Source organism: Rhinoderma darwinii, chromosome 1, assembly GCF_050947455.1.
Source record: "Rhinoderma darwinii isolate aRhiDar2 chromosome 1, aRhiDar2.hap1, whole genome shotgun sequence".
Classification (NCBI taxonomy): Eukaryota; Metazoa; Chordata; class Amphibia; order Anura; family Rhinodermatidae; genus Rhinoderma; species Rhinoderma darwinii.
In genome coordinates this window covers 74504562-74523301 of record NC_134687.1, presented here as the reverse complement: position 1 = coordinate 74523301, position 18740 = coordinate 74504562, and the positions used below count along the sequence as shown (strand labels likewise).

General features: G+C 41.4%; 1 protein-coding gene across 1 annotated transcript in view; it reads right to left on the bottom strand.

The window, feature by feature from the left end:
- Positions 1 to 18740, bottom strand: part of FIP1L1 (factor interacting with PAPOLA and CPSF1) — a 71109-nt gene that overhangs the window by 9938 nt on the left and 42431 nt on the right. The window contains exon 15 of the mRNA XM_075859729.1: positions 14332 to 14563. Within this exon, the coding sequence (XP_075715844.1) occupies positions 14332 to 14563 (232 nt within the window). The remainder of the gene's footprint in view (positions 1 to 14331; positions 14564 to 18740) is intronic.

The window sequence follows — 18740 nt, the reverse complement described above, 5'->3', positions numbered from 1 at the left end:
CACATGTCCATCAAGTTCAACCAAGGGACGGGAAAAGGGAAGGAAAAATTTCTACACATAGGAGCTAATATTTTTTTGTTCTAGGAAATTATCTAACCCTTTTTTAAAGCCATCTACTGTCCCTGCTGTGACGGCTCCTGCGGTGACTATTCCAGAGATTCACAGTTCTCACGGTAAAGAAGCCTTGTCGCCAGTATATTGTTATTTTTACAGGCTTCTGTAACAGAGCGATCGCTGTACCTGTCCGTTAGTCCCGGGTGTCAGCTGTAATACACAACTGACACACGCAGCGTATGGAGCGGGCTCAGCATGTGAGCCGGATCGATACATCAACCCCCGCACCATAATGTGCAATTAAGTCATAGTGCGCAAAGGGGTTAATGCACAGCGGATGGTTCAAAGTGAAAATTGCAATTTTCCACTGGTATGCCATTTTAGTGCATAATATGTTCTGCCCAGTTTGTGCCACAGAAGACAAATACCTCTTAAACCGTTAAGCGGGTTCTCCCGGGTATGGCGATGCCATATATGTGGGCGCCAGAAGGGAGGGAGAGCCATTTTGCTTTTGGAGCGCAGATTTTGCTTGGTAGTTGTTCTGTTTGGGGTTTTACTGGTATTTCAGTTTATACTGTGGTGGCATGTGTAAGCTGGGTAGAGTACATCAGGGCATAATAAGCGGGTATAATAATGGGGTAAATAAATAATAATTCATAGATGTGTGGCCGGTGTCTCACTGATAAATGGGGCCCGATCTTATCCGCTTTTGCATCGCCATATTCTGAAAGCGAGAAGTTTTTTATTTTTTCACCACCGGAGCTGTGTGAGGGCTTATTTGTTGCGGGACAATCTGTAGTTTTCATTGGTACCATTTTGTAGTACATGCGATTTCTTTGATCACTTTTTATTAAATTTTTTTGCAATCCCGACCAAAAACAAGGAATTCTGACAACATTTTTTAGTTTATTTATTTGCGGCGTTCACCGTAAGCTATTAATGACATTTTTACTTTATTCTGCGGGTTGGTACGATTACGGCAATACCATATGTATATAGGTTTGGTCCTTTTTTTTAGCGTTTGCACAATAAAATTACTTATTTATAAAAAAAAATATTTTCTGTGTTACCATATTCTGAGAGCCATCATTTTTTTTATTTTTTAGTCAAAAAAGCTGTGTAAAGGCTTGTTTTTTGCGGGACGGATTGAAGTTTTTATTGGTACTATTTTTGGGTACATGCAACTTTTTGATCACTTTTTATTCTTTATTTTGGGAGGGGTGGTGACCAAAAAAATTGTGATTCTGTCGTAGTTTTTTATAGATTTTTTTTTGGGGTGTTCATCGTGCGGGAAAAATAACATTATAATTTTATAGTTGGGGTTCTTACGAACGCGGTGCTACCAAATATGTGTACTTTTTTTAGCGTGTTCATTTTTTTTCCTATAATAAGTCTTATTATAGGAAAAAAAAAGCATTTTGTGTTTATATAACTTATAAATCATTTTTACACTTTTTTTTTAAAAAACATTTATCATTTATTTTTACTTTTTTTACTTGTCCCACTTGGTGACTATGAGACCTGCAGCTTTGATCGCTGCTAGAGTACATTACACTACACACGTAGTGTAATGTACTCTGTCATTGTGACGTAACTGTCACTGACAGGAAGCCGAGGAGGACCGGCCGGAGGCTGCTACTCCGAGGCTTCCGTACATGGCAACCGAGGCCATTGTTTAGCCTCCGATTGCCACAACAAGCATCGGCAGCCCCCACAATCACTTCGTGGGGGCTGCCGATGTGCTTCAAACCACTTAAATGCGGCGACGGCAATCCGTTAATTGCCGAAAGCAACGGCTATGGTCCACTGACCGGCGACACGGATGTGTCAGCTGTCTAGGACAGCTGTGAGCGCGGGCTTGTCACTCTTTGCTTACACAGAGTGACAGTTTGAAATACTGACGAAAATGAACGTCATGGTGCACAATCTAGCTGCCGACCAGGACGTTCATTTTCGTCATAGGTCGGGAAAGGGTTAACTGCCCAATGCAGAGTTGAGAAACCATGATCGACAATTGTGATTCCATGGGGAAACCAAGTGTTTACTCAAGACGTCAATGCCAGTAGAGCTGGAATGCCAGGAGGTCCTCTTTAACTATATGTGCTAAAGTACAGTAATTTATATCTACATTTAACCCCTTAATGACCAGCCTATTTTGGACCTTAATGACCAAGCTATTTTTTACGTTTTTCAATCGTCGCATTCCAAGAGCTGTAACCTTCTTATTTTTGCGTCAACATAGCTGTATAAGGTCTTGTTTTTTGCGGGACAAGTTGTATTTTTTTAATAGCACCATTTTTAGCTACATATTATTTATTGATTAACTTTTATTAACTTTTTTTTGGGGGGGAATAGAAAAAAATCTGAAATTTCGCCACTCTTTTTTGCGTCTTAAATCTACGCCGCTTACCGTGTGATATAAATAACACAATAACTTTATTCAGCGGGTTGTTACGATTGCAACGATACTAAATTTGTATAGTTTTTGTATGTTTTACTACTTTTACACAGTAAAAACGCTTTTTTTTCAAAATTATTTGTTTTTGTGTCTCCATATTTGAAGAGCCGTAACGTTTTTATTTTTTCGCCGATGCGGTTGTATGAGGGCTTTTTTTTTGCGGGACGACTTGTAGTTTTTATTGGTACCATTTTGGAGTAGATGCGACTTTTTGATCACTTTTTATTAAATTTTTTTTTTAAGTCAGTATTCACAGAAAACAGCAATTTTTCCATAGCTTATTATTTTTTTTACGGCGTTCACCGTGCGGGTTAAATAATGTAATAGATTTATAGTCGGGGTCGTTATGGACGCGGCGATACCAAATATGTGTAACTTTTTATCTTTATTTTGTTTTTTTAATAGTAAAACAGTTTGTAAGGGGAAAAGCTGGGTTTTTAATTTTTTTTTCACATTTTTTTTTAAATTAACTTTATGAAACTTTTTTTTCACTTTTTTACTAGTCCCATTAGGGGACTATAATATGCGATTCTGCGATCGCATTTATAATACACTGCAATACTTTTGTATTGCAGTGTATTACTGCCTGGCCGTTTAACACGGACAGGCATCTGCTAGGTCATGCCTGCGGCATGATCTAGCAGGCATTCACTCCAGGCAGCCTGGGGGCCTTTATTAGACCCCCAGCTGCCATTAGAGACACAGACACTCGGCGATCGTATCGCCAGGTGTCGGTGGCGGGAGAGAGGGAGCTCCCTCCCTCTCTCCAAAACCACTCAGATGCGGTGCTCGCTATTGAGCACCGCATCTGAGGGGTTAAACGTGTGAGATCGATACTAATATCGATCTCACCCGGCAGAGCAGGGATGCCCCCAGCCCTCAGCTGCCTCTAGCAGCTGAGAGCAGGGAGATCTGACAGTTTCCTGCTGTTTACTTATTCCGATGCCGCGACGTAAAAAGTCTATGGCATCGGAATAAGGCCCGTTAGTGACCGACGTAGAAACACGATGGGCCGGTCACTAACGGGTTAAAGTCAGTTTACACTGGTCAATTACAATTTGCTCATTTCCAAGACCAGCTATAAAATATATACTAGTCTAGTAACTTACATTGAATTACTTATGTAATGATGCGGACCATTCAGACCACTTCTATACTACTTTTAGAAGCCTTTGTGGTCAGTTGTGAAATGCCCTCCCACCCCAAAAAAAAAAAGTAAACATACTAAGGCTTTGTTCATATCCGCGTATGGCCGACCTAACCCATTCACTTCAATGGCTTCCGTCCGGGTGTCCGTGACACAATGCTGCGCTATTGTCTCTGATAATCCCTGCCGGAACTGCAGCGAAGGTCCCTAACGGTGCCGTTGCTTCCGTTATTCCCTTGTTCTGCTCCTCTGACGGAACAACGGATTGCCACAATGCAGGTGTGAACAAAGCCTTAACAGTATGTAAAATCAGAAGATACTAATAACTATAGAAAGGTATGCACACATAAAAACCGTAACCAACACATCTTTATCCTATGTCCAATTCTAGAAATAACATGCTGCAAATAATAGTCCCTATTTTAAAAAGCCTTAATTCTGCTCTTAAAATAATGCATTACAAGAATATAACATGCAGCTGAGAAGTGAGTTAGACCAAGCTGAAGTTCCTCTGGCCCACAATTCCATGGCTGTCTTTAATCACGGCAAGGGCTGGTTCACTCATGAAAAGCCATATGGCAGCGGTAGAGAGAGTGGACAATTTAAACAGAGAAAGCAGAAAAAAATAAAAGGTTGAGGCCTCCCGTTAGATGCCTCAGTGTTTTCATAGCTGGCTGAAGCACAGAGACTTGGCTTTGTCTGGAAGTTATTAACTCTGTTATGATTAACTCCTTAAGATCCAAGAATAGTGGCAAAAAAAAAGAAAAGAAAAGAAAAGCACCCTGATTGGGTTAAGCAGTAACGTTCCTTTACATTTTGGAACGGAATCAAAGTGTCTATTCAACACATGTGGATAAGGCTTCTAAACTCCAAAACATTCACCCTGTAATTTGTAACAAGACACACGCCATTTACAGGACCATAACACAGTAACTGCAGAGGAAAAAATTAAAATTTTCTAGTCCCTAGTGCCTAAACGGAACACTGATTCTCAGTATATACCGGACACCTCAATCTAACGGGTTGTGCAGGGGGGAGGGGATAAACTTTGCAAAATAAACACTGTAAACAACCAAACGTTTATCAAAAGCAACACTGACTCCTAGTGCTTTCAGTAGGCAACGCGCAGGGAAATATAGACTGTCATGTTAAAGGCTATGAACACTTTTGAACTGTTTTTTTTTTTTTGTATTGTTAATTTGCTTCCTAAATGCAAAGCTAAGATAGTTTCTAAATAGTTTTGCTGCTGTTGAGACTGTGCAACCCCTGTACACAGCTGGTTGTCTTGCTGATTCTGACAAAGATCAGACAACACACTGCTCATGGCAGTGTCTGGTCTCTGCACTCACCCTCCCTTCTCTCAGTGTTAGAGAAAGCAGCACCGGGGAGGAAGATGTAGACTGTAAATCAGGGAATGGAAAGCATCCAAGTATTTAGGGAGGGTAGATCAACAAGCTTAACAGTTTCCAAGTGAATATAGGAAGGAAAGACACACAGAGGCCTGAAGGTAGGGGAGTGACTCTTTATATAATGATACACAGCCTGTGAGAACCCATGCAGGGGGAGGGAGGGGAGATTTACACACTGCTTAGCATCTGTCAGCACAAGTGAGAGGAGATCCCTCATGGGCTGTAGAAGGAAAAAGCAGTACAGGAATGAAGCTGTGCGGATACTGGAGAGCTAGTGAAGGCAACAGCATCCTGGGGTCACAGATTTCTCATCCAGTATGTATTACTGAAAAAGACAACCCAAATGAGAAAAGTCTGAAACTAGGAGCAAGTTGTAAAACTGCATATCAGAGGTTCTGAAAATTAATGAAGGAACAGAGATTGCAGCCTGAAACTTCTTGCAACGTATTTAACCGAAGGTAACCACTAACATAGGTAAAAATATTTTTTTCCATGTCAAAGGATGTCCATAGACTGTAAGTCCAGGTGTTAGCCCCGATGCTGTGCTTTACCATACTCCTTTCTCTGCAAGTATAAATAAGCATTCAACTTTTTTTGGTATTCATGTGAACAGAACATTACAACCAATAACGTCAAAAAATGTATAACGCTTTGGCTACACAAAAACTTTCTATAGAATGACAAAGTGTGGGCAGCTCCAACCCAATGTTGGCCATATTAAAGTCAATGTAAAGTGTACAGTCTGCAAGTCCCCGCAAAAGATTAGCAATGAAGCATTTCCACTGTGAAAGCGTCTTGGTCTGAATGGCATCCATGACCCCGACTGTGTAGGTGGCATGTATACTCTCACATGGTGCCTCTTACACATAAGAACATGCTGGCTTTAGGAGCGCTAAACAGGCGTTCTGGGTGCCATTCTCTATGTTCATCCGTCCTGCTAATATGTTTTACAGTAAAAAAAAAAAAGATCGATCATCATGACAGAGTGCCTTAAAAGTGAAACCCACGCAAATTTTTAGATACATGCATGAATCTCAAATGAAGTTTCACATGAAGAACACAGTTGATTAGTGGAAACTCTGTAGAGCATCCTAACCCCTTTTGCACCAGAAATTTTTCAGCACTGGAAATCGTTGACAGAGGTTTGAGTTTGGTAATTTTAGAAATCAACAAAGGTTTGAACTTATGAAGTCCATCAATTGTGTTTAATTCCCATTAAAAAAAAAAACATTTAAATTTTAAAAACAAATGAAAAAAATCTATATTAACCCCTTCCGGTCACAGTCACTTTTGGACTAAATGACAAAGCCCCATTTTTAAAATCTGACATGTGTCACTTTATGTGGTTTTAACTTTGGAATGCTTTCACATAGCCAAGCGATTCTGAAATTGTTTTCTCGTGACAAACTGTACTTTATGTCAGTGGTAAAATTTGGTCATTGCTTATTTGTGAAAAACACCAAACTTTAGAAAATTCACATTTTTATAAATTTTAACGTATATCTGCTTGTAAGACAGACAGTTCTACCACACAAAATAGTTGATAGTTAACATTTCCCATATGTCTACTTTATATAGGCATCGTTTTTTGAACATCCTTTTATTTTTCTACGACGTTACAAGGCTAAGAACTTTAGCAGCAATTTCTCAGATTCATAGGAAAATTTCAAAAGCCTCTTTTTAGAGTTCAGTTGTGAAGTATTCAAAACAGCATTTAGAAAGTTTCTTAACCCTTTAAGCGTTTCACAGGAATTCAAGCAAAGTGGAGAATATACAAATTATTTTTTTTTTGTTGCAGAAATTAAATTTGAATCCATTTTTTTTCCTGTAACACAGGTTTTGCCAGAGAAATGCAACTCAATATTTTTTGCCCAAATGTTTCAGTTTTTAGAAATATCCCACATCTGGCTCTAATGTGCTACTGGACTGAGGACTTTAGGAGCAAGGAAGCACCTCGTGGATTTTGGGGCCTTCTTTTTATTAGATTATATTTTAGGCATCATGTCAGGTTAGAAGAGGTCTTGGTGCCAAAACAAAGGAAACGCCTAAAAAAAGACCCAATTTTGGAAACTACACCCCACAAGGAATTCATCTATGGGGGAAATGAGAATTTTGACCCCACAGGTGTTCCATAGATTAGAATTGAGAGGTGAAAATTAAAAATTAAAAAAAAATTCCACTAAGACAGCTTTAGCTCAAAATTTTTCATTTTCTCATCAAATAAAGGAGAAAAAGCACCCCAACATTTGTAAAGCAACTTCTCCAGAGTAAGGAAATACAGCATATGTGGTCATAAACTGCTGTTTGGCTACATGGTAGGGCTCAGAAAAGAAGGAGCACCATTTGGCGCAGAGATTTTGCTGGATTGATACCTGGGCACCATGTTGCATTTACAGAGCCCCTGTGGTACCAGTCCAGTAAAAACCCTTGAAAGGTGACTCCATTTGGTAAACTACACCCCTTGAGGAAGTAATCTAGGGGTGTAATAAGCATTTTGACTGCACTGGTCTTTTTCAGAATTTATTAGAATTGGGATGTGAAAATAAATTAAAAAAAAAAAAATTTTTCCCAAGATGTAGTTCTAGCTCAAAATTTTGGATTTTCACAAGGACTATAGGAGAAAAGCACCTCAATGTTTGGAAAGCATTTCCTCCAGAGTACAGCAATACCCCATATGTGATCGCAAACAGCTGTTTGGACACACTGCAGAGCTCAGAAGGGAAGAAGCGCCATTTGACTTTGAGTGCATATTTTGCTGAATTGGTTTCTGGGTGCCATGTCGCATGTGCAAAGGTTCCTGAGGTACCAGTACAGTAGAAATTCCCCAGATGTGACCTCATTCAAGACTTTACCCCTCAAGGATCTAAATTAGGGTTGTAGTGAATGTTTTGACCACACAGGCGTTTTATATATTTTATTAGAATTGATGGTATGTTGTATGCAGTGAAGTTGTAATCGGCTCACCTGATAGAGTTGTGCAGGATTGTCAGCACAACTTATCTTTATTGCTTGTCTGGTGAAATTTCTGGTACACTGTGCTAGCCTCTGGAGCAGACCCACGGTGGATACCTCCTGTGCTGGAGTTTCCTTGACGTGGTCATCAAACGCGCTTATGTGGATAAAAAATTGCTCCTTGTATCGGGCGCTTCTGTGTAACTGATGCGATGATCACCACGGACCAATTAGGTAAATGTTTAAACAATTTATTGGATAACTCGTATTAAACAATAAAAGAGATGAGTGGAACTGCTGCAACGCGTTTCAACCTCGAGCTGAGGTCTTCGTCAGGCATAGAAGTTTTTAAAAAAAACACATGCATCTTAAATATCCGTATCGTATGGTTCACACCCGGGTTAAATTGTCAGGGTCGGAGTTCAAAGAGGTAAGTAAGGATCGGCTTCGTTCTAAACAAACTATTTGTGGTTTTTTTCAACGACATATTTACTATAGGTGAAGAGTTTATTGTTCGTTTTAAGTTTGTTATTTTTTATTCTTCTTATCGGCAATATATATAGAGAGAGTATATTTTGTGCCTTTTAGCTTATATTGCAGGATCCTCCAAGACTGGATGTATTCATGTTACTAACATTGTTTTTTCGTGACCCTATTTTGCATTATATAGGTTCTTCTTATATGTAATCCAGAGTATTTCTGGCCAGCTTCTTTGAATAAGACTTATTTCTTTTTGAGAACTGATTTTAGGGCATCAAATTAATATTTCTTTTTTTGACTCATCTTAGGACATCGAAGTTCATCATGATGTCAAGGAACGTAATGAACAAAAGAATACGCTGATGGTATTGTTACAGATATATTCTTAGTTTTTATTCGTTGTTTATATCCCCCGCCAGCTTTCTATCTGTTCCTTTGTTTTATTTAGATATAGGACATTTCTATTTTATATTACTATAGACTTTTCAGCAAACACTTTTGTTCTTTTTTTGCCTTTTTCTCCATTCTTTCAAAAGTTTTTTTTCCTCTAGATCAGGGGTCAGGAACCTTTTTGGCTAAGAGAGCCGTAAACGCCACATATTTTGAAATATAATTCCGCGAGAGCCGTACAATATGTTTAAAGGGCCATTGACAGATCAATCGCTCCAATGTTCACTTAGTACAGCAAGGAATGCTCCTCCCTGCTGTATAAAGCCACAACTGGACTGAAACAATGGTAATTAGCAGTAAAAAAATTAAATAAATAACTTACATTGTGAGCTTGCGATGCATGACATCAGTCCAGCAGTCTAGCTTCTTCTTTTTCCTGCGCATGACTGGAAGCTGGCATTCTTCCCACCTGATGTTGAGAGAATGCCAGCTTTGAGGCATTCGCAGAAGAAACAAGCTGGAATGTTGGACATGTCACACAACGCATTGTCAGTTATGTCAATTATCTATTTTATTATTTTACAGCGAATTATTGTTTAGGTCCAGCGGTGGCTTAGTGCAGCAGAGAGGAACACTCCTTTGTGTACTAAGTGACCGCTGGAGCAATTGTATCTGTCAGTGGCCCTTTTAAAAGTGTTGGTCTTACAGAAAATGAACAAAAAAGAGAGGCTCAGACCCATAGGGAACTAAAGCATTTACTACTTAAAGTGGTACATACAAGCAGGCACACCCAGCGTAATAAATAATTGAACTTTATTAAATAGTCTCACTGTACATAAAGTGCACACATTGACTTGTATTTAATTTTAAAGAACAACAAATCTCCGAACTCTTTTTTTTATAACATAATAACGTTTTAATGCTGTTGCTAACCAACGACGAATAGAATACTTCCTACCGTTAACGTCCAAGGGAGACACAAGGGAGGAGGCAGATGCCGCTTCACTAGGGGACGCAGGTGCGTGCTTGCAGACGGCGCGGCTATGCAGGGAGTTATGGGAAATGTAGTCCATGCTCCCTGCCGCTCACCACTGCCGCCAATGCTTATCAGGCCATCAAAGAACTACCAATATCAGCGTGCACCGCGGCCTGATGGAGCGCGGTGCACGGGCTGATGGAGCGCGGTGCATGCATCCTTCCCATAGACAGGTAGGAGCAGTGGCGGATTAAGAAGACCATGGGCCCTGGGCTGTTACCCAAACTTGGGCCCCCCTTCTCCACCACCACCCTGCCGCGCCGTAACTATTGCTAACACTACCTAAACACTAGTACACAAAGTAGGCACATTATGCACAAAGTACGCACATTATGCACAAAGTACGCACAGTACACAAAGTACCACATTATGCACAAAGTACACAAAGTAGGCACATTATGCACAAAGTACGCACAGTACACAAAGTACCACATTATGCACAAAGTACGCAAATTATGCACAAAGTACGCACATTATGCACAAAGTACGCACATTATGCACAAAGTACACAAAGTAGGCACATTATGCACAAAGTACGCACATTATGCACAAAGTACACAAAGTACCACATTATGCACAAAGTACACAAAGTAGGCACATTATGCACAAAGTACGCACAGTACACAAAGTACCATATTATGCACAAAGTACGCACATTATGCACAAAGTAAGGACATTATGCACAAAGTACGCACATTATGCACAAAGTACGCACAAAGTACGCACATTATGCACAAAGTACACAAAGTACGCACATTATGCACAAAGTAGGCACATTATGCACAAAGTAGGCACATTATGCACAAAGTACACAAAGTACGCACATTATGCACAAAGTAAGGACATTATGCACAAAGTAAGGACATTATGCACAAAGTACGCACATTATGCACAAAGTACACAAAGTATGCACATTATGCACAAAGTACGCACATTATGCACAAAGTACACAAAGTACGCACATTATGCACAAAGTAGGCACATTATGCACAAAGTACGCACATTATGCACAAAGTACACAAAGTACGCACATTATGCACAAAGTATGCACAGTACACAAAGTACCACATTATGCACAAAGTACGCACATTATGCACAAAGTAGGCACATTATGCACAAAGTACGCACATTATGCACAAAGTACGCACATTATGCACAAAGTAGGCACATTATGCACAAAGTATGCACAGTACACAAAGTACCACATTATGCACAAAGTACGCACATTATGCACAAAGTACGCACAGTACACAAAGTACACACATTATGCACAAAGTACACAAAGTAGGCACATTATACACAAAGTATGCATAGTACACAAAGTACACACGAGTATGCACATTATACACTAAGTAGGCACATTATACACGAGTATGCACATTATACACAAAGTACACCTTGTAAACACATGAATATGGACATTAAACATACATGAATATGGACATTAAACATACATGAATATGGACATTAAACACACATGAATATGGATATTAAACACACATGCACTTACCTTTTATGTCTTCACTGCAGCTCTTCTCCTGCTCACAGCACAGAGCCCGCCGACAGTCTCCCCTCCCCCATGTCCCGACAGCTAGCAGCAGAGATGTTTAGAGCAGGGAAGGGGGGCTGGAGGGGGAGCTTCTAAAGCAGCACAGACCACGGCTGCTAAGTAGAAGCAAAGCTCCCCTCGTCTGACAGGTGCGGTCCTGGCACCGGGGCTCCCTCCGGTGCTAGCGACGCCACTGGGCATGAGGGGGTTCGGGCGGTCATAGGCTCCTTGGGCCCCCTGGCAGTCTTGGGCCCCGGGCGACCGCCCGAAACGCCCTAATGATAATCCGCCACTGGGTAGGAGCCCTGTCTGCGAGCCAGATACGGCCATCAAAAGAGCCATATCTGGCTCGCGAGCCATAGGTTCCCGACCCCTGCTCTAGATCATCGCATCAGTTACACAGAAGCGCCCGATACAAGGAGCAATTTTTATCCAGATAAGTACATTTTTTCCAATATGTCGTTTTAGCGCAATATTTTTCATTTTTACAAGGAATACAGGAGAAGAGACACCCCAAAATTTGTCACAAAATTTCTCCCAATTAAGGCAATACCCCATATGTAGTCGTAAACTGCTATTTAGACATACAGCAATGCTCTAAAGGGAAGGAGCACATGAATAGTTTTCTGACACCATGTTGCATTGAGCTAAGGTAAAGCACCACATTTTGGAACCTACATCCCTCAAGGAATTAATCTAGAAGTGTAGTGAGCATTTTAATCCTAAAAGTGTTTTGCAAAAATTAGTGCACAATAGAGGTTGGAGATTGAAATTTACCATTTTTCCACAGATATGCCATTTCAGTGCCCAATGTGTTGTGCCCAGCTTGTACCACTGGAGAGACACACCCCATAAATTGTTAAGCGGGTTTTCCCGAGTACAGTAATACCCCAGCCCGGAACAGAAGGACCGACATTTAGCTTTTGGAGCGCAGATTTTGCTTAGAAGTAGCCTTGTTTGGGGTTTTACAGGTATTTCAGCTCATAACGTGGGGACATATGTAATCTGTGCAGAGTACATCAGGGCATATGTAAACTGGGCGGAGTACATCAGGGCATATGTAATCTGTGCGGAGTACATCAGGGTATATGTAATCTGTGCGGAGTACATCAGGGTATATGTAAGCTGGGCAGAGTACATCAGGGTATATGTAAGCTGTGCGTAGCACATCAGGCTATATGTAAGCTGGGCGGAGTACATCAGGGTATATGTAAGCTGTGCGGAGTACATCAGGGTATATGTAAGTTGGGCGGAGTACATCAGGGTATATGTAAGCTGTGCGGAGTACATCAGGGTATATGTAAGTTGGGCGGAGTACATCAGGATACATGTAAGCTGTGCGGAGTACATCAGGGTATATGTAAGCTGGGCAGAGTACATCAGGGTATATGTAAGCTGTGCAGAGTACATCAGGGTATATATAAGCTGTGCAGAGTACATCAGGGTATATGTAAGCTGCGCGGAGTACATCAGGGTATATGTAATCTGTGCGGAGTACATCAGGGTATATGTAAGCTGGGCAGAGTACATCAGGGTATATGTAAGCTGTGCGTAGCACATCAGGCTATATGTAAGCTGGGCGGAGTACATCAGGGTATATGTAAGCTGTGCGGAGTACATCAGGGTATATGTAAGTTGGGCGGAGTACATCAGGGTATATGTAAGCTGTGCGGAGTACATCAGGGTATATGTAAGTTGGGCGGAGTACATCAGGATACATGTAAGCTGTGCGGAGTACATCAGGGTATATGTAAGCTGGGCGGAGAACATCAGGGTATATATAAGCTGTGCGGAGTACATCAGGGTATATATAAGCTGTGCAGAGTACATCAGGGTATATGTAAGCTGCGCGGAGTACATCAGGGTATATGTAAGCTAGGCGGAGTACATCAGGGTATATGTAAGCTGCGCGGAGTACATCAGGGTATATATAAGCTGTGCGGAGTACATCAGGGCATATGTAAGCTGTGCGGAGTACATCAGGGTATATGTAAACTGGGCGGAGTACATCAGGGTATATGTAAGCTGTGCCGAGTGCATCAGTGTATATGTAAGCTGTGCGGAGTACATCAGGGTATATGTAAGCTGGGCAGAGTACATCAGGGTATATGTAAGCTGTGAGGAGTACATCAGGGTATATGTAAGCTGGGCGGAGTACATCAGGGTATATGTAAGCTGGACGGAGTACATCAGGGTATATATAAGCTGTGCGGAGTACATCAGGGTATATGTAAGCTGGACGGAGTACAATGGGGCATTATAGGATGATGTAATAATGGGGCGAATGAATAATAAAATGAATAATCCCTGGATTGGTGTGGTACGCTTTGAATCAATCCTTTATGCACAGGCCGGGTTTTTTGGGTATTGTACAAAATATCTGCGCTCCAGTATTGCCTGATCTTTGACTTCTTCACTAGCCCCATAAGCAGCACTAGGCCCTAAAGTGTCCTCATTTCTGCTGCATTTACGGGGTCCACTTGTGCGTTCTAGCAAATGATGTTGGGTTTTTAGTGAAAAACTACTGGACCTTAAAAAAAATTGGATGGGCCATCATTTAGATTCATTTTGCATCATTGCGTTCCGAGAGTCATAACGTGTTATTTTTCCGTTGACGGAGCTGTGTGAGGGCGCGTTTTTTGTGGAACGAGCTGTAATTTTTATTGGTTCCATTTTGGCGTACATGCGATTTTTTTTTTTATCGCTATTGCATTTTTTGAGAGACGAGGGAACCATGGGGCGGTCACTAACAGGTTAAAGCTATTTTGTTGTCTACAGTAGCGATCACTTTAATAACAAACCTTTTCTTCTACTTTTGCTAGCACATGAAGTGATGTTAATAGCAACTTTTCTCACCTGTTGTAAGCTCCCACGCTGGGACTGTGATCACGTTCTCTATCTCGCTCTCGTTCACGCTCTCTCTCTCTTGGACGTTCACGTTCTCTTTCCCTGTCCCGGTCTCTCTCACGGTCCCTTTCTCTATCACGTTCTCTGTCCTTCTCTCTTCGAGGATAGTAGTCCCATGGTTTGGAAGTCTCTACCAGACTGGACCATGGGCCTCCAGTCCCTGGCATGTGTGGGAAGGATACTGTGGCAAGATAAAAAAGCAGAAAATAAACATTTTATTCTCAACGGTCTCAAAGAAAAAATATACCATTTAGGTTTCTAGACTAATTCATAAGAATGGTTAAAAAAAAATAAAAAAGTTGTGGCATCAGAAATAATTAACTGTATTAAAGAGGCTCTGTCACCAGATTTTGCAGCCCCTATCTGCTATTGCAGCAGATCGGCGCTGCAATGTAGATTACAGTAACGTTTTTATTTTTAAAAAAACGAGCATTTTTGGCCAAGTTATGACCATTTTTATAGTTATGCAAATGAGGCTTGCAAAAGTCCAAGTGGGCGTGTATTGTGCGTACATCGGGGCGTGTTTACTACTTTTACTAGCTGGGCTTTCTGACGAGAAGTATCATCCACTTCTCTTCAGAACGCCCAGCTTCTGGCAGTGCAGATCTGTGACGTCTCTCACAGGTCCTGCATCGTGTCGGACACATCGGCACCAGAGGCTTCAGTTGATTCTGCAGCAGCATCGGCGTTAGCAGGTAAGTCGATGTAGCTACTTACCTGCAAACGCCGATGCTGCTGCAGAATCAACTGTAGCCTCTGGTGCCGATGTGTCCTCGCTCGTCCGACACGATGCAGGACCTGTGAGTGACGACACAGTGTGATCTCTCGAGAACACGGCTGTGTCTGCACTGCCAGAAGCTGGGCGTTGTGAAGAGAAGTGGATGATACTTCTCATCAGAACGCCCAGCTAGTAAAAGTATTAAAAACGCCCCGATGTACGCACATAATACACGCCCAGTTGGACTTTTACTTTTAAACACACCCACTTGGACTTTTGCAAGCCTCATTTGCATAAATACAAAAATGGTCATAACTTGGCCAAAAATGCTCGTTTTTTAAAAATAAAAACGTTACTGTAATCTACATTGCAGCGCCGATCTGCTGCAATAGCAGATAGGGGTTGCAAAATCTGGTGACAGAGCCTCTTTAATGTAACATCTAATGACAATGATTGGTGTGCAGAGGGTTCAACATACCAGAAAAGATTCATCAAACTAAATCCAAAGTGTGAAGATAATTTGACCCATAAAACGGAAAAATAATGTGGACAAACTCCAGATCTTACAGTTTATATTACACATCAGTAGACACGTAAAGGCTGGCAGGCTGTCAGAAGTCTCTGTACACAGGCAACATTTAATGTACATTGTATTTCTATTTATGGAAGTAATGAATACTATCGTGTCCACCCAACACTACAGAAAACGTATGGATTGTATGACAGGTCATGTTGATGTTACCCCATTATACTCAAAATAATCTAATCTCATCCTTACAGGCAGAAACGAGAATGCGCTGCAGCCATGTCTGACATTTCAGTAATGATCGATACGTCTCTTCAAGTTCAAAATGGAAGTGTAAAAAATTGTCAATTAAAGCAATTCTCAAATTAACACTTTCATGACCAAGGGTCATTAATGTGCGTCTCCAGATCAAATTTACCATTTCTGACATGCACTTCTTTAACCCCTTCGCGCTCAGTGTGTAATATTCCGTCATGGTAACCACATCGTTCGCGCAACATGACGGAATAGTACGTCACGGGAGTAACGGCCATAGCGTGGACCGATCGCTGTGTGCCCGCTGATTAACCCGTTAGAAGCCGCGTTCAATAACGATCGCGGCTTCTTAGGGGTTAAACCACCAACGGCCCGCTACATGATAGCGGGCGGCGATGGTTGCTATGGCAACCGGACGCCAAATAATGGCGTCCGGCTATGCCATCTACAGAAGCCTAGTGGGTCCTGACAAAGTCAGGACCCACTATGCTTGCTGTCAGCTCTAATTCACTGCACTACGCATATAGTGCAGTGTATTAGAATTGCGATCAGGGCCTCCTGCCCTCAAGTCCCCTATTGGGACAAAGTTAAAAAAAAAAAGGTTGTGTAAATATAAGACCATACATTTTTTTTTTAAAGTAAAAATCCCCTTTTTCCATGATCAGTCCTTTATTATTAATAAAAATAAACTATACATAATAGGCATTGCCAATTCTTTATCCCACGCGGTGAACGCCATAAAAGAAAAGAATAATAAACCATAACAGAATCACAATTGTTTGGTCACTTCACCTACCAAAAAATTGAATAAAAAGAGATCAAAAAGTCGCATGTACCTAAAAATGGTACAGCTAGAAACTACAGTTCGTTACGCAAAAAAGAAGTCCTCACACGGCTTCTTGATGGAAAAATAAAAAAACGTTATGGCTCTTAGAATAAGGCAACTCAAAAAGTAAATGATTTTTTACAAAAAGTATTTTATTGTGCAAACGCCATAAGACATAAAAAAAACTATAAACATCTGGTATCTCCGTAATCGTATCGCCCCGCAGAATAAAGTGAATATGTCATTTATAGCGCACGGTGAACGCTGTAAAAAAATAGAATGAAAAACAATAGTAGAATTGCTGTTTTTTAGTCACAATGTCTCTTAAAATTAGAATAAAACTGATCAAAAAGCCGCATGCACCCCAAGAAAACTACAATGACTTCATCAAGGTGTCTAGTTTCCAAAATAGGGTCACTTTTGGGGGGTTTCCACTGTTTTGGCACCACAAAACCTCTTCAAATCGGACACAGTGCCTAATAAAAAGGAGGCCTCAAAATCCACTAGGTGCTCCTTTGCTTCTGAGGCCGGTGCTTCAGTCCATTACCGCACTAGGGCCACATGTGGGATATTTCTCAAAACTGAAGAATCTGGGCAATAAGTATTGAGTTGCGTTTCTCTGGTAAAACCTTTTGTTTTACAGAAAAAAATTGAATAAAAAGGATTTTGGCAAAAAAATATAATGTGTACATTTCACCTCTACTTTGCTTTAAATTCCTGTGAAACACCTAAAGGGTTAATAAACTTTCTAGATGCTGTTTTGAATACTTTGAGCAACTTCAGAACAGAACTGGAACCTAAGAAAAAAAAAAAAAAAGAGGCTTTTTCTTATACCACACGCCGATGTACCGCATGGCCGTGTCCAGGATGCATTATGAGGCAATACTTTGCTTCTTACATTATACTGATCATGAGCAGTGCCCACCCCGAGATGACCCCAGTCTTGACCGTTTGTATAAACGGAGACCCCTATTAGACCATTTCAGTGCCCGGTTTTCCCAAGCATACACCCCTGAGAAGTGTATTTCTATTGATGAGTCCTTGGTACATTTTAAAGGAAGGCTTCAATTCCGCCAGTACCTGCCGAGTAAGAGGGCAAGGTATGGCGTGAAGATGTATAAGCTGTGCGAGAGTGCATCAGGGTATATCTACAAATTTAGGATATATGAAGGGAAGGACACCAGTATTCAGCCCCCAGAATGCCCCCCCACCCTTACTGGGACTTAATGCAAAAACTGTGTGGGATTTGGTGCACCCACTGCTGGACCAGGGTTACCACCTCTACCTGGATAATTTTTATACCAGCGTCCCACTCTTCAAGTGCCTTGCTTCGAGAAGTCCTGCGGCATGCGGCACTGCTAGAAAAAACCTGAGAGGCCTACCTAAGACTCTGCTTGGGCAAACACTCAAAAGGGATGAGAGCAGGGCACATTCTAGAAGAAATATTTTGTGTGTCAAGGACAAGGGAGATGTCCTTGTATTGACAACAATACATGGCCACACCAGTACCCATGTACCTGTACAGAGACCCCCAAACCAGACTGCATCCTGGACTACAGTAGGTACATGGGATGGGTGGACTTGTCAGATCAAGTCCTGAAGCCCTACAGCGCCATGCGGTGTGGTATAAGAAGCTGGCCGTGCACATCATGCAGATGGCATTGTACAATGTGTACGTGTTACGTCGATGTGCAGGCCAGACGGGAACTTTCCTGGAATTTCAAGAGGTGATCATCAAGAACCTAATCTTTAGGGACCAAGAAGGGGGGGCACCCAGTACTTCTGGAAGCGAGGCCACACGCATCGTACCAGGGCGGCAACACTTTCCAGAAGAAGTTCCCCAAACTGGCAAGAAGGGAAAAAGTCAAAAGAGGTGCAAAGTCTGCTATAAGAGGGGGATAAGGGAGGACACAATATATCAATGTGACACGTGTCCCGAATAACCAGAGCTCTGTATGAAAGTGTTTTAAAATTTATCGGAAATCCCTTGAATTTTAATCTACCCCAGTTTTTCTTACCCTGGTGCACTCCGC